The sequence below is a fragment of the Cyanistes caeruleus genome, chromosome 10, assembly GCF_971803275.1.
Source record: "Cyanistes caeruleus chromosome 10, bCyaCae1.hap1.1, whole genome shotgun sequence".
NCBI lineage: Eukaryota > Metazoa > Chordata > Aves > Passeriformes > Paridae > Cyanistes > Cyanistes caeruleus.
The window spans coordinates 12,277,925-12,294,298 of NC_141710.1; the positions used below are offsets into that span (position 1 = coordinate 12,277,925).

The 16,374-nt window shown below is 38.1% G+C and overlaps 2 protein-coding genes across 6 annotated transcripts in view; one reads left to right on the forward strand and one right to left on the reverse strand.

Moving 5' to 3' along the window:
- LOC147651303 (uncharacterized) overlaps nt 1-16,374 on the forward strand; it is a 142,697-nt gene that overhangs the window by 64,263 nt on the left and 62,060 nt on the right. The gene's annotated exons all lie outside the window — the stretch shown is intronic.
- The window catches only part of LOC111933489 (uncharacterized), a 48,035-nt gene that overhangs the window by 19,603 nt on the left and 12,058 nt on the right, over nt 1-16,374 (reverse strand). For 2 of the 5 annotated variants that reach the window (XR_015274369.1, XM_086843542.1), the window contains 2 exons: nt 14,597-14,677; nt 2,987-4,359 (listed from right to left, as the gene is read on the reverse strand). Coding sequence is in view for 4 of the 5 variants with exons in the window: in XM_086843542.1 (XP_086699668.1) it covers nt 14,674-14,677 (4 nt within the window). In the remaining variant the exon portion in view is untranslated. Of the gene's footprint in view, nt 1-2,986; nt 4,360-5,878; nt 8,529-14,596; nt 14,678-16,374 lie in introns of those variants that run through there. The other 3 variants (XM_086843543.1, XM_086843540.1, XM_086843541.1) reach the window with 2 other exon arrangements.

Here is a 16,374-nt window from a genome sequence, read left to right on the forward strand (position 1 = left end):
CTTCCTTACTTAGTTACTCAGCTTCCTCATGTGCTAGGAGCTTTATAAGGCATATAAATAATAAATGAGATACTTATTAAACTGGATCAGTTTAGACCATCTAAATTTCTTTCCTTAAGAAATTTCAAGTTTATGTTGATTAATATGATGGGTTTCACAGTACTTTCTGAGTTGAATGCTTGTTTCAAGAGATAAATTCTTAAAACTCCTTGCCTCCACAGAGGTAAGTTTATACTCCTGCCTGTGTGTATCGGGCAAGAAAATACAGGGAACCTTCTTTCCTACTTTAAAGCCTTTTCAGATAGGACAGAGGCCTGGGAGTCCCCAGTTCTGGTGAGACCAAGATCTTCTTTCCTATGCTTGGTGTCCTACAAGAGCCATGAAGTTACTGGTGGATATCAACAATGAACCAGTCTGCAAAACTGGCAGGACATGGGGTTGTTGGCAGCACACTGGTGGGGTTATTCTCATTTGGATTTGACTGCAGGAGCTTTTCAGTACCTGTGGGGCTGCTGTGAGACAGGTAGAGTGGGAAAGGGTTTTCAGTCTATGTGGTGTAAGGCAGCGTGCAGAGGTCTCTGCTAGCCTGTCAGAAGGTTTACAGCAGGTTCTGTTTTTTTGAGAGAGAAATAAGTATAGGAAGAATTACCTTTACATATGCATACATTGACATATAAAAGCTATATAAAAAGATTATAAAATATAAAAAATTATATAAAAATGTCTGTGGTCAGGTGCACAGGTCTTGTAGCAGCTCCCCTCTGTCCCCAGCCCCAGATTTATTTTGCAGACTCCCCCTCTTCTCCCTCCTTCTTTTCACTAAACCCTCACCAATGGGCTCAGACTCCAAAATTCAGGTTGGGATGGCCAGTCAGATGATGGCTTTTTTTTTGGATGAAAATTAAGCAAAATAAGTAAGAAAAGGTCATGAGCATGTTGAAAATCCCACTAGCCACCACAGACAGGTACAGTAGCCAGGTTGTCTCTCACAGACTCCATTTCCACAGAAACAACTGCTGCCCATTAGACCCAGCTCAGCTGCAGGCATTAAGCTCTTTGCACTGCATGAATCCATGCTAAGTGAAGTGCATCACCATCACTGCCTTTCTACATCTCTACCTTAGCTTTCCCAAGAGCTATGGTAAAAATAATGGCATTTGTTCGTTATTGTTCCTGTTTTAACTCCCTTTAATTACGTATTTGTCCATCCCAGCCTTCCTGCCTTCAAGAACAAGTTCTGAAAGTACACAGGACAGAAAAATCTGTAGGTTTTACATCACAGCAAAAGTTTCCTGTCCTCTGGTACTGTATTCCAGCTTTGTTGGAAATATGGAGTAAAATATTGGCCTTCCAAGGGTTTATGCCAAGTTTACACTGTTAAAGTGAACAGAAATTTTGGCTGGGATCCTCTGATATGTAGGGTACAAGGCATTTTAGTTTAGTTAGGCTTCTTTCCAAGCTCCAGAAAGGATCTAGTGAAAAATGAAGCATATTAGGACTGTGGCAGACCCCTAGTATTTGGCCTATATTAATTCTAATATGATGATATCATTCAGGTTGCACCAAATGGTTTGCTTAGAGAATAGTAACAGGTACTATTAATATTAAAAATCATTTAATAATTAAACAAATAGAATGACAGTAGACTATCAGAATTTGCTTAACTGAAATCAATACTGCCTTCAGGCAAAATGATGAGTTAGATGATCTCCCTTCCTGATCATTATAGTATGATTAATTCTATGATTTTCTGATCCACTTTCCTCAATTTCTTTTGGGAAATCATGTGTCTATCTGTGAATATGTACAGAGCACTAAAGAAGTTTTCTCACAGCTTTCTGAACCTTCCAGGAAGAGGGTTGAAGTTTTAGACCATGTCCTCCTTGCACAGAGAATGTAGAGGTAGGGAACAGAGAAAGTGCAGTATTAGCTTCTTTCATTCATCCATCCTCCTTTTGACCTTTTGCTACCCTGTGCAGATCTGCCAGCCAGCACCAGCTCAAAGGGGAGACTTGGTGGAAGACAAGGGGATGGTATGTTTTGTTTCCTTTTAGGAAGGTTACAGCACAGTCCTTGTATGCACACTCACCTTTCTCCACTTAAATTGAAAGTCAGTCCTTTATGAGTTCACATCCAGGGACATTTCATAAGATCATTTTTCTCTTTGATGTTATTTGGGTTTATGGATATTTTTTTAAAGGTATCTTTAGTACAGAACTGGTAATTCCCTCTCCCTGGGCATCTTCCCAGAGGGTTACTTTTCTGTGCTGTGTATATCTCTGTAAATTACTTTATTTTTCCCTGTGTTTCATAGAAAAATTAGTAAGATCAAAAGTGGTGGCTTTTTGCCTCAGAGGTTTGAAAACACTGTCATCAGTTGAGTTTTGGACTGCATTAGCTTAGCTTAAGAGTGATGATTTTCTGCTGCCAGCAGACAGTTATTGTCTTCAGGATGTTCACTTAAGAATATCCTAAAGATAGATGAAAATTCAACTCCCCAAACTGCCAGTACTAAGTAATAATTTCATGGCTGACCTTTTGAGATATTTGTGTAAGAATGGTTGGCCCAGCCCACACACTGTACAGAAAAAAAATGCACCCATCTCTCCTCTGCCTGAGTTGGCACAGCTTTTGAACAAGCTTCAGAGATATGTACTCAAAGGATCTTCTGTTCATGCAAACTGGTGTCTTTGGCAGCTCCAGCAAAGCCTGGAATATAGGTCTGAACTGAAAAACTTGCATATACAAGGGGAAATCCAGTTCTACTTCTGCTAACACAGATGTAAATCGGGAATATGCCTTTGACAGTCTGTGGTGCTACACTGCACGGGCAGGGAATTGGGGCCAGAGCAGATATCTGGAGTGCTGCCAAGCTGAAGCAATATTAGGTTGATACCTGTTCTGAAATCCTATAGAAACCATCATCTCCAAGTCTATCAAACCAAAACTACAGATGCTTAAATAAAAATGGAAAAACCCCAGTGTCTTTGTGAAATCTGGCCTTTATTTTATATCACTCTCATGACAAAAAGTGTTAGAAAAATGTCTTAAACCACTACTTGGGGATTTTCTCCAAGCACCATGCCAGCTGCTCTAAGCCTCCATTGTGAAATGATGGGCTGCTGGCATAGCCAAAGTACTTTACACTCCAGCAACCACTGGATGCATAGCAGCCCTTTGGGAGTCATTACCAACTGGTGTAATTTAGGGCAGCCCTGAGGCAGCTCTAAGTCACAGTCTCCAGGAACTGGAGGCTATAAAGGTGGCATAACACCTCTCCTCTAGGTCTATAATCTGCAATAACATTTACAATACAGACTGCATCATATTATTTCCATGTTTAATTAGAGTACAGAATATCAAACATTTTGCTTTAACACTACCCCGTGTGCTGTTACTGGCTCTGCATGTGATTTAATGGGTGATCAATCATTCACATATCAGTGGTGATGTAAACCTGATGTTCATTTGCTCTTTTTCACTTCATGCATGGATCTCATGTAACAAGAAAAGAAATATCTATGAGGAATGTGGTAGTTCTGCATTGCTGTTAAATCTCAGCAAGCCCTCTTAGAATTCAAGAAATAAGGTAGCATCAGTTTACAGACCAGTTTTTCAGTGGCATCATTCCAAGTTTGTGCTATTGGCCAGCATGGCTTATGCTTTGCTTTCATAGCCAAATATGTGATGGTTGACATGTCAAGTCAGCTGCTGGGTTTTTTTTTTTTAAGAGTGGCTATTGTTGATACAGCTGTGAAAGAGTCCTTTCTCCTTTCTAAAGAATTATCACTAAATTGCATTAACCAGAGAGAGACCTTCTTCACTGGATCAGTGCTTAACAGAAAGTGCCCTGTCATCATTTCCTTTCACTCTCTTCTCACTACCTTTCTGATCTGATGCTTCTGTCCACTTATATTTCAAATGGGTGTTATCTTACCATTCATCTTCAGAAATCAAAAGGAAAATCACCTTCAAGAAATTGGAAGGGTTAGACCTCGTTAAGGAAACAATGTGAGATTTATGCTACTGTTTCAGGCCAGTGAACTGAACCCAGCTGAGCTCAGGAAGAGAGAGGGCCAAGGACAGCCAGGGTTGGTGGTGTCTCCATGGAAGGAGAGATGTAGGAGGTGGGTGCCTAGGATGGTCCTACTGGGGAAGCAAATCTGCAGGAGCTGGCTGAGTCTGAGTTTCTGTGTGCCCAGGGGATGAGGAAGAGGCTGGGGTTTCCCAGGTAAGCCAGGCACAGGGGACACATGGATGCCATTCCTCTCTGCTGCTCTGCAAGGGCATCCATGCACCTCTAAAGGACTGCTCCAAATGCTCCTTTCCAGGAGAAAAAGCAGGAAGGCAACCTGAAACCTGCCAGGGAAGAGGGAGTAACCATTTTGCCAAGTGATAGCAACACAACTTTTTTGTAATCATAGTAATAAAACAAAGCTGACAAGTGATGACTTCTCTGAGGTGCTTTTAACCTTAATAAGAGCTCCATTAATTTTTAATATTATTGATAAAGCAAATTAATACACATCTCCAAACAAGCAAAACATAAAAAGGCATCAAAACCAAACTGAAATAATTGAATATTATTTGTGGAGAATGCCATTAAAATAATGTAAATCTTCTTTTGTAAATTAACTTCATGCATAACTAGAAATGATTAGCATGCATATATACCAACCTCTGTGTTTGTAATTTTGACACACATCCTAATAGACTTGGGGTGTTTTATTCACTTACATTCTGAAAGTATTATTCTGTATGAATGCACAGTAACGCTAAGATGGAATTAGAGGGAAGACATGAAGCTGGTGGAAATGCTGTCACTGAGCCTCCCAGACCATAAGGGAGGACCTCCCTCCCATTGCAAGGACAAGTGGGAAGACACCGGCCAAATATTAACTCTTCCACAAAACTGGGAGCATCTGAGCAATCCTGCAATCATTGGCAGTGCATATTTTAGCTTTTAGACATCTACAGTGTGGAGGTTGGTATCACATGACAGTGGGGAATTTTCCTAAGTTCAGAGAAGGAGTAAGGAGACTTTTAAATGAATATTTTGGCAGATGTACGGTCTCCAGTACAAAACCTTGATCTTTAGCTTCACTTTGCAAGGGACGGTGTGAAGGAATCACTGCAATCAAATATCACTAAATAAACATGTATTTTCTTGGGCCTATTTTCAACATTGTTCAAGCAATGTGATGTTTGTGTTTGGATGATTGGTGGTAGGTTGATAAGAAAGTGATGACAATCTAGTTAAATTTTTCAGAATTTTCCAGTAGATTCTCAAGGAAACGAAATAGAAATATCCCCAGTTTGTGTAACAGCTCTCACCTGAATCTACAAATGTGCTTTACCTGCTTCCTGGAACACAGCCAAACAAAAGACTGATGTTTTGTTTCTAATATATCAGTCCCAACAGTCCCCAAAAGAATTAAACTTTAACAAAATATTTTATACCAATTACTTAATTAAAATAATTTATTTGGTATTTTATACTTAAAGTGTATTTCTGAATGATGATCAGCTAGGGAATACTTGAAAACGTCACAGGAGGAATCAAGATCCCTTTCACCAATATCTTCTACTGCTGTGCAGACTTGAGGTAGTCAGAGCAGATGTGAACCCAGCCTAAGCACGGGTCTGCCATGTGCTGGGAATTTGGAAAGCTCTCTGTACGTACTTGTTTCAAACTGGGACTAAAAGGATTGTTGAAAACCTCTGCCAAGCTCTTGGTGTCTTGAAAGCCTGAAAGAATTAAATCCCCCCTCATGTGTTTGTGACAGACTTTGTTTTAGTTCTTGTACCCTATGTAAACAATAATGTTTGTGAGCTAGCAGTGGGCACTTGGGAATAAAAGGATAAACAAACAGGAATATTAAATACTGTAGTTTTTTTAATTTCTGAGATACAGATATAAAGCCTTATTTTAATTAAGCATTTTCTACTTCTGCCTGCATCAGTATTAAAGTTGCAAATTTATCCAAGGCAATTTAGTGTTTGAGCACGGAGATAATAATCCACATTTAGTGAAATTAGCCAGGAGGGTATGCTCCTGCCTAGAATTATTTACATTCTTTGACCCTTTAGGCTCAACTCTTTATCCAATCAAATTTATCTAGAACTTGTAGCCTGACTTGTTTGTGTCTTACACATTTGGCATTAAGGCTGCAGCAGAATTTTGCAAGTATCTGGCATATTCTTGATAGCACATCTGGTGAGTATGGACACTGTTCATTAGAATAGCTTTGCGAACTGATAACACGCCAAAGCTTTGACAAAAGTACTTATGGTAGATGTCAATCATCTTTCTTTGCCAGTTTAAACATGCACCCTTCTGGGAATAATTTTTATCTGTTCTGGCACATAAAACATAATGAACAATATCTTCAGGCTTTGCAAATGAATGCAGGTCCCTGTATTATGTATACTGCATGTGGATCACTAAACAAATGTAACAGAATGAAGGTTGGTGTTTATATATGTTATCAATAAAAATCTGCGAGAAACGCCAGGCAGAGGGAGTAAATCTGTGGCAAGTGAGGACTGTAAGAAGGACAAGAGGACTGTGGATGTACAGCTACAGCAGGCACTAGCATGCTCCTGGTGTGAGTGACAGAGCCTGAAATGGGCCCTCCAAGAGGGATGAGACACCATTTTGATCTGAATTTCTGTTGCATTTAATATAGATTCTCCTGCCTTCGTTGCTGTCATTTGCACATAAATTTTAATTTGCTGACTTCCTAAAATACATTTAAATAGTGAAAACCATATTAAAGAAGCGGGAAAAGCCCAAAAATTTAAAAAGAGCTAAAGATTTTCAGGAAGTCACAAAAAAAAAGTACAGACTATTGTTGTCTTTCACATGAACACACTGGGTTTCTTTTAAATGTGTAGTGGTAGAATATTTCAGAATTGCTGAATACAGTAGGTATTTATGCTTTTATTTTAAATGGGGATTACAAATTATTCGCCTTTTGTCATGCACAATATGCATATTATGGTGTGGATATTGTGTTACCAATTCACTGTAACTAAGTATTTTGGCACTTAAAAAAAAATCATTTTTGACCCAAAAGACCATAATGGAGCCTTTCAAACTTGTTTAAGGCAGCTGCCATGAACTGAAAAAGTCATACAAAACAAGCTGTATGTAGAGCAATTTAATATGTAGAAACGTGCATTTTCAGTAAAATACAATGGCTGGCTCAGATTATTTTAAATTAAAAAAGTACTGGACCTCATTATCTTCTGATGTTTTGGAAGGCCTCAGATTAGTCCTGTCAATAGCTACTAACTAGCAGGTGAATTTACCAAATTATGTCGCTTCCTTACTGATGAGGGTGGTACCATATATGCACAATGTGAGCTTTTATGGGTGTGTGAAAGCTGCCTCTTAGTACTGAGAAACTCTAGAAGAACCAGACAATTCAACCAAAAATATATTTTAAAGTATTTTTAGTGGTTTAAATAAAAACACATACTTGGTTTTTTTTAATGTGGTTTTCAGTATGTTCCATCTTTTTAAATTTAGCCTATTGCGTCAATATTTTATATGTCATCATGAATGCTGTCCTCTTGTTAATGAAATAATGATTCAAGCCACAAAATTTAAACCAGCTGGTTTGTCAAATACTGAGCTTAAAGACAATTCTGTAAGATGATTATGGAGAAAATATACAGAACCTTGATAATGAGTTGTTGGTAATTAACTGCTGAGTCTAAGGGCTGCCTTCAGTTGCCTCAAACCAGAACCTGATACCATCTGCCCAGGCCTGGGGATGTCACCAGCCTCCTAATGCCAATTCAGAAGAGAATAAGACTCTACAGACTCTTGGATGCATTTGTCAGTGGGTGTTGCAGGTACCCTGGATATCCCTGGGCTCTCCTGTGTATCAGTACCTAGAGATTTATATCTTGAATTCTCAGTATGATTTGTATGAATATGGAAGATGTGTGTGTGTTTGTATGTATTATGGAAGCATTTATGAATCTCCATAAATGTTCATAAATGTGTATGTGTTGATGATTATATGTGTTAAATAGCTAACTTAAATTTGCTATACTAATTTTCCCCAAAAAAGATTCTTTCCTTATAATTTTATTTTTAGCAAGAGTGCTGCAGCACCCAAAGCTCACAGTATTGCCTCTTCCACTAAATAATCATTAGAAGTTCTAAACAAAGAATCAAGTGATGGAGCCAAAGCACACTGAAATCAATAGGAGTCTTTTCATTGGCTTCAATGGGCTTTGAATCAGCATCCAAATCCTAACTGTTGCTGAACATATTTACAACCACAACATTTTGTGTGGCACTCTGTGGGCACAATGGTGCGATTTACTTGGGAAAACAAATGGAAACATATTCTTGGATGGTGTGACTGATATTGCTACACACTCAAAAACTAGGTCTTGTGAATCTCAGTTATATCACTAAAAAACAATTGATTCAGCTGTGCATGTGAGGACATAGTTAGACAGAGTCTGTCCAGGCCAGAAAAGGACTCATGCTGATGCTTCTGAAACCACTGCCAAAGAAGAAATGTTAGAATCAGTCTACTCATATATCAAAATTAGAATCAGTATTATTTTAAGAATCTTCTCATAAATCATAGCTGCTGCAAAATTTCTAAACAGAGTGAATTGGTGTTTGTTGATTCCAACACTAATTAATCAGTGGCAGTCACATTAGACTTATACAGAGTGTGCTTGTATCAGCATGTCTGATTTCAATTTTAGAAACTACTGTAAACTTATTAAGTAAGTTGTTATTTCATAATATAACACATCTAAAGTAATATACAGAGTGTTTCCAGTGTCTGATGCCTGCTGTAGGTAAGCTGGGGAGGTCTTTCCTCATTCCCTACCTCAGATATGTAATACAATAACAGACATTGCACATTACAATGACATTCCATTATGTTGCACAGCATCATATATTCTTAGCTCCCGAGGGAAAAAAAATGACCAGTGCAAATTGAAGCTAGCCCATGGACTTAGCCAATAATTCACTGAATCTCAGCCAGATACAGTCACACTTACATACACCTACATAATAATGACTTTAAGTGATGTTCAGTAGATTAACGTCCAATTAAAAATACATTTTGACCCTGTTGCAGTAGCGTAACAAAAATATTTATGTAATACAAATTGCAAAAGAGATTAATTTCAGTGTGCCCTCTTGAAACCTTTGAAGACTTTAGCAGCTCTCCAAGCATGTTGACTATCTGGACAATGAATTATTATATCCTTGTCAAATTTTAAACATCCTGCTGTTAAAAATATTATTCACAGGAACTGCTTGACAACAGTGTCGCAGTAAATTTTTTAGTCTGTACGAGCATGGATAACCTGATACACAAAATCATGTCTCAGTGTCTGGCATTCAGTGGTAAAAGCTGAGCACAGAAAGTTTCCTTGAAGCATTGGCAATACCCTGCCAATAGATATACTGTGTGTGCCATTTAAACCAGCTGAGTACTGCTTTTCCTCTCCCTCCCTCCAGTTTTTCCATTCCCCAAGGGGCAATCCTTTGGCGCACAACCCATTTAAGTCAAACAGCTATCATGTAAAAGTGAAGATGAGCAACAAAGCACATCCAAGGGAAGCAAGTTGAGATCTAGGCCCTGAGGTATGAAGGGGGGGGCTAAAGAAACCGAGCCAAAGAAATTCTAAAAAGGCACTTTTTTAGCTTAAAAAAATAAGATTAGAAACTGGCTTGTATGAGCCCAACTGTGATTAAAAAAATAAACCTTTTATAGTTAAGACAGATTTTTTTTTCTTTTTGTTCTTTGACTTTTCCTTGCAGAGAAAGAGGCTATCTTCACTTAATCAGAGCAAAGAAAGAGTGGCTGAGGCAGAAGCAGCATCATGTGGGTGAAGGTCAGGCCAATTTTCACCCATGTGATGCTGCTTTATCACTCATGGAACAAAGATTAAGGCCTTTCTTTCTTTATCCTTTTGTGCTTTCCCCCATTACTTTAACAGATCTGAACAAATCCCAGGCAGTTCATCCAAAAGTTCCTTTTAGCTACATTTAGTTCAGATCCTCTAAATTCCACATAAGACTTCATGCTATACCAACATGAAGAGGATATAAAATCCACATGTGTAGGGAGAAAAATGTTATAGAAAAACACAGAAATCATTGCAGAATATGATGCCAGCAAAGGCCTTTTCAGTTGCAAAAAAGGAGGTACATTCAGGAATCAGAGTTATCACTATTTTTATTCCCTTATTTATAAAGGAATGTATTTTACAGCTACACTGAGAGGCTGCATAAATACTGATGTTTGTTAAAGATGAATTTAACATCATAAAAATCTAGTTTAGCTCCAAGGTTCTGAAAAAACACCCCACACTAGAAATGCCAGTTTGTTGCTTCCTGTAAATAACTGTAAAAATATTATATCACAACAATTAGCTTACATTGCATATGTTTACACATCTTGTCAGTAGCCACCTTAATCAAACATACCAGAATTGCATCAACTGCAGAAATAGGTCAGGATGTAATTTTTACACAGAGTACCAGGGGACTGATTGAAAGGGCAGTTGCTGGATTTGACTGTGCTTTTCAGCCCTTTGGATTTATCCAAGTGTGGGAAGCAGCCCTTCCAGCTCACTGTTTGTCTCTGTTTCAAAAAAAGCTTCAGGAATGCCTGTTGCATTTATTTAATTTATCAATCTCTTGGTATCTTAAAACAATCAGTACAGTACACTGAGTCAAATAGTAGCAATCAGTTATGTAATAACTGCAATAATGACTGGCAGGTATATTTATGTCATTGTCTCAGCTACCTGTAACACTTACTGTTTTACATACACTGACTCACAACATTTAATAGATTAAAAGGTCTGGAAGATAAAGCGGTGAAACATTTCAGAAGTGAGACAGGTATCTTAATGTGGTTCCTAGCATTATTCCAGTGGTTTTTGTACCCCTGCAGTGATCAGAGTGTGTTTCCAGATTTCAGATTCCCTGTTTCTTTTGCAAACAGGGTAAATGCTACTCTTCCCCTAATGTGTTTTTAGGAGAGTGGGGAGAGCCCTGCACAAAGCATCAGCTGAAGCATGGAACCACTGCAGCTTTTCATATGAAACACTAAATATTGGCTTATCCTCCTGTACCACATGTTATCATGTACTAGAGTGTCTCCTGAAGTTTTTAAAGTTTTGTACTGTTCATGTCTACAGGACTAAAATCTTTGCCTTATACTCAAGTCAACAGAAATGTTATCTTTGGCCCTAATGAGTCCTTGTTTCATCCAAGGAGTCCAAGAGAAATATTTCAGTGGTGGGTCCCTTTTACTTTGAGTAATTTTGAGACATGAAAAGTGCTAATATAGGTGTGAGAGGTCAGTATCTGAAAACTGTTTGGATAGGATAATATACAAATGCGTTCTTACTGAGGCTGACATGAGGCTAATAAATCTTGTTATGCATACATTTTTTAAGAGTATTGTATTCATATTGCTTGTACCTGAAAATATCTTCCTATAAATTGTCCAGATTTCTGATGCAATTCAAAGCATTCTCATTGTCTTACCAGAACAGATAATAAAACCAGATTTTTGGACTCTTTTAAACAGATAATGCCAGGAAGTTTCTGTCATGAGTACTGATAAACAATTTGGGTTAAAAAAAGCTTCAAAAACCCCTCCTGTACCAACCTAAATCCTACCTCCTTTTTTCAGAAAAGACCTTTGAATTGTGTTTCTTCTGGCTGTTTTGGTAGCCTTTCATCAGGTGACAATTTAACACTCTTGCTGAGATTCCTTGGCTAGATATTTGTAACAAAATTTAAATATCTTTCAAAGTAGTTAAATCCATATGGGAAATACTAGATATTTCTTATTTTCTACAAATGCTGATTTTCAGGCAATGTAATTTGTCTCAATGCAAGTGAAGGGCTGTGAGCAGTGGCTACAACCAGTAAGACATGACAAACTCTGGGACTGAGGTTTTGCTGCTCTGAAGGTGTTTCTGCACTCAGTCCACCCTGTGGATTGTACTGTGTGCTTTTCATCCTCTATTGGAGGAATATGAACTTGAGTAAATGCCATGTGACAGTGCGGCTGCTGTGGAATTTATTCATTTTTCTTGAGTAGGAGATCAATTAGTAATTACTTAAGGGCAGTCCTTATAGGCCATCTAGGTTGGCCCTTAATTAACCAACAAGACATGACAGGCAATGTATTTCTGGGCAATTTAGCACATCTCTTAGGGAGTTTTTAAGGCATGAGGCCGAAGGTCAAGTGACTTTAACCACCTGAGAAGTGCAGAAATCCCTTAGAAATACACTGTCTAGAGTGACTTATTGCTGTTATTAAATGGAATTTGTGAATAAAAATAAGAAAGACTGTCAGCCCCAGGCATGAATGGGGCATTATTAACATGGATATGACATTGTTGACAGCTAATCTAAAGCTCCATTTGTGTCCTGAGCTCTAGACCTATTTCTTTATACTGTATACTAATACAAGGAAGATATGTTACATTCGAAATACATTTTTACCATAGCAGTCCAATGAGACCAATGGACATAGTTTTTTTGGTTTTGTTTTGTTTTTGTTTTTATTTCAATTTCCATTGCACTTTTTTTTTTTTTTTTTTTTTTTGAGGGCTAAAATACATCAATTAAACCCTATATGCCTAATATCCTATTTTTGGACTATATCATAGAAGTCTCTTGAAAAAACAAAATATCCTTCCTAGGATGTAAAATTGCTGTTCCTGACATAGTCTCCCCTGCCACCCTGAGATCTGCCCTGAATTTGTCTCCTCCCTGGCTCAGCTGCTTTCCCTGTCCCCTGCTGCTGGGCTCAATGTGCCTGATTGTCTGTACATGTCAGTGTGTTCAGGTTGAGGAAGTGCACCACAGCAACATTCACATGTAGAGATGAATAAACAGTCAATTCTAGCACCTTTATCTTACCTACGTTTTTCTCTTTCTTTTCTTTTTTTCCTTCTGCTTTTAATTCTTTTGCCCCCCACAACATGAATGTTAACTTCAGAAGTGCATACATCCTTTCTTAATACCTTAAATTAAATATGTGTGGTGACACTGGCAAAGTGTCTCCTGAAATTTGGAGTTGCAGAAAATGGACAAGAAACTGAACACCTGTTGTAAATATTATCTTTTGCTAGACTGCTTGTGTACAGATGTAGATATTTTGGCTTTGCTTGTTTCCATTGGCTTAAATTGTTCTTGGGTTTCTGTGCCTGTCGTTATCCTTACTCTGATTTGTGTCCTTCACTTTGTTGATTCCATTTGTTGATCTACAGGAACACCCAATTCCAAAGATCAACATCTTTTCTTGAGAGAAAAAGTGACAGAGCCGCATCCTAACCTAGCCCTGACAAGCAGAGCTCCATCATTTCTATTTCTAGAAATGAAATAATTTCTATTTCATTATGGGAAGGCTGCACACTTTGATGGTTTATTGATGGGGGGCTCCAGCTGCCCAGGGGTTTTCCTGCTCCTCAGCCCTGCAGTGCAGTAGAGGGTGGTGGAGGAGATGTTCTCTTTCCTAAGCCAGTGGCAGCATAAGAGAGCTGGGGAGAGCAGGTTCACTGACCTCTCTAACAGGGCTGCACTCTTGAGTCTGACTCCAGAAAGTGCTGGATTGTGCTGCCAGAAGGTTGTGACACACACAGTGTATCTCTGTTTTGTGGGAGGCTAAACAGCCACTTAGCATGTGGGGTCCAGTTCTTCTGCACATTCACAAGTACATCTGACATGTTATGAAAGTAATGGATCTATTGTGCATACCTCAAATATTTTAAGGGTGTGTGAATGCATATTTTTGTCTGGGAAATCCTGGGCAGAAATATGGAAGTACTGATGTGGATTCCTAGTTTAGGCTGACAGGAACTAAAGTAGGGCTTTCCATGCATGCAGACAATTTGGGGGAATTGTTGTAGGGTTAAAATGCAGGAATATTGTGTATATTCCCTGGATCAATTCTAACTACAGGGGGATATATCAGTTTGTCTTGGCATTCTTAGTGCACGGAAAGGTAAAACAGGTTTAATAAGAGGCCTTTAAAAGTATACTTTGAAAATCACTGTTTTTAACAGCAGTGATCCATAAAGCTGGATTAAATCAGCATTTTTAACAGGCTGACTGCACTGTAGTTTGTGGAAAGTTCCTCATACTGCAGTGTGAGCCAAGTAATCTGAAATCTGAAAGTACTCTGTCCTAGTCTAGTACCAGTGCACTAAGAGAAAATTTCATATAATTGTTAATAGAAAAAAATGGTGATATTGTTTAGGCACAAGGCTACTCTATTAAGTTTGAGCTGAAAAATCCTTTTTTTGAGCAACTCTGAAAACAAATTTTCCTGAAATTCTAACTGCCCTGAAACTGGTGATTTACTGTAAAACAGCAAGAGACATTACAAAGCAGATAATTCTGTGTTGTTGAAAAACTGAAACAGCAAGCAACAAAAAATAAAAATGTGCACATATTCTTGTACCAATGAAGAAGAAATGTTGGTTTTTGAGCACTTAATAAGCAATAAAATAAATTAAAAATAAAATAAAAAGGCTTGAGTCTAAGGAAACAAAGGAGATACAATTATTGACTCACATTTGTGGTTTGGATCATGCTGAAGGTGATACTGAGCCACAAGGAATGACTAATGAATTGTGGTCCACAATTCAAGACTACCTGGAAAAAAAAGTAAAAAATTAGCCCTTATGGGAGGAAAACTACCCCCACAAATGTCTGTACCTAGAGCAATCCTTATCATCGCACATGTTCTAAGACATGCATGAACTGCTGTCATTTATCTAGATTCAGCATTAACTGGCAGTTCTGAACTATTTTAAAAATGATCAAAAGCATGCAAAAAAAAAGAAAATAAAGGGGTGAAGAGAAGAACACACACTTCAGAGCTCCTCACATTTTACTGTGCATTGCTTCCCTGCTGTGTGATTTCTCTGTTTTAGCTTCAGTACCGCTGTGGCTGCTATCTGTCTTAATGGAGAGGTTCCATAGATTTGACTGATCCTGTAGCCAAACTTGCTTCTGCCCATATTTGATCACCACACCTGAGACTGAGATGTCTAGGAGCCCTGGGCAGGCATAATGGCTTCTTAATCAAGCAGATGTATCCAAATAATTTTTATATCCAAATGATTCCTTTTACATCTAAATGTTTGCTTTAGTGGAGCTCACAGGTTTTGCAACCTCAGCCGTTGATCTCTCCTCTTGTGTCTTTTGGCACCTGCTGCAATCAGCACCCAGGCTCAGGTCTGGCAGCTTGGGCACTGCCAACATGGGCAAGCCAGATGACTTTCTGCTATCTTTCACCACATAAAGGAGTCTTAATGTATTACAGATGTCCTCATTATAGGACATTACTCAGAGGTGCTTATTTTAAAAAGTGTGTGATTGAAGACTTTTAGATCATTTGTAGTAAAGGTTAGTTCTTGCTTTTAATATTAAGTCTAATGTAAACACCCTATAGAGTAAAAGACACAAAATCTTGCTGGTAGCTTAATTCAAAAGCTTAGTAAAGCACTCACACACAAATACTCCTTTTATACAGTTGATATACCTTACCCAAGGTAATATTGGCATATCTACCATGGCATAGCAATTTTCTCCTGTGGAAAGAATTCCATTTAAGTAACATTGTGTGCACTGGCGACTGTACTTCTATACCTTCATTGCATGCCACAGCCAGCTCATTGGATGCTAGATATACTTGCAGGAAGGCAAGTGTAATGACAGGAGTGTGCATGTGAGCACTGTCATGAATGTTAGGTAGCCTGTACAAGTGAAATTAAAGACCACTTAATTATTAATTTCCTTATCCATTACTTATTTGAATTGTTATGGCCACATGGCCAAATTTGTTTCCTTGCACCGGATTAAGGTGTTAGAGAAAAATCTGTTCGTTACTGTGGCAGGAAAGAAAATAAACCAACCCAACAATCAAAGACGGCTGTTGCAATGATTTTTTGCTAAATGATGTGAAAGACATAACTCTTTGAACTTGTATTTAGCTACAGAGAATTTACACAGCATTTAAAGAGCGTTTTTTAAAATAAAACAGCTCATGCTTGCCCAGCTTCAACATGCACCAATTATTTGTACTAACTCTATTTCTCCTTTAAAAATGAGCTGTGCTCAGAAAAGATTTCCTGTGTCTAAAATCAGCTTGTTAAAAAACAATAGAAATTCACTGAAATTAATTATTTGGCACTTCTTCTTCTGATATCTTGCAGTATATAATACCCATATGTGCTCTTAACACATTTATGAAACAATTTTTCATGAAGTAATGTAGTGTTGTGTATTAATAAATGTATTTTGAGGAAACAATTGTTATCAGTAAGAGTGTACATTTTTTAGAGAAC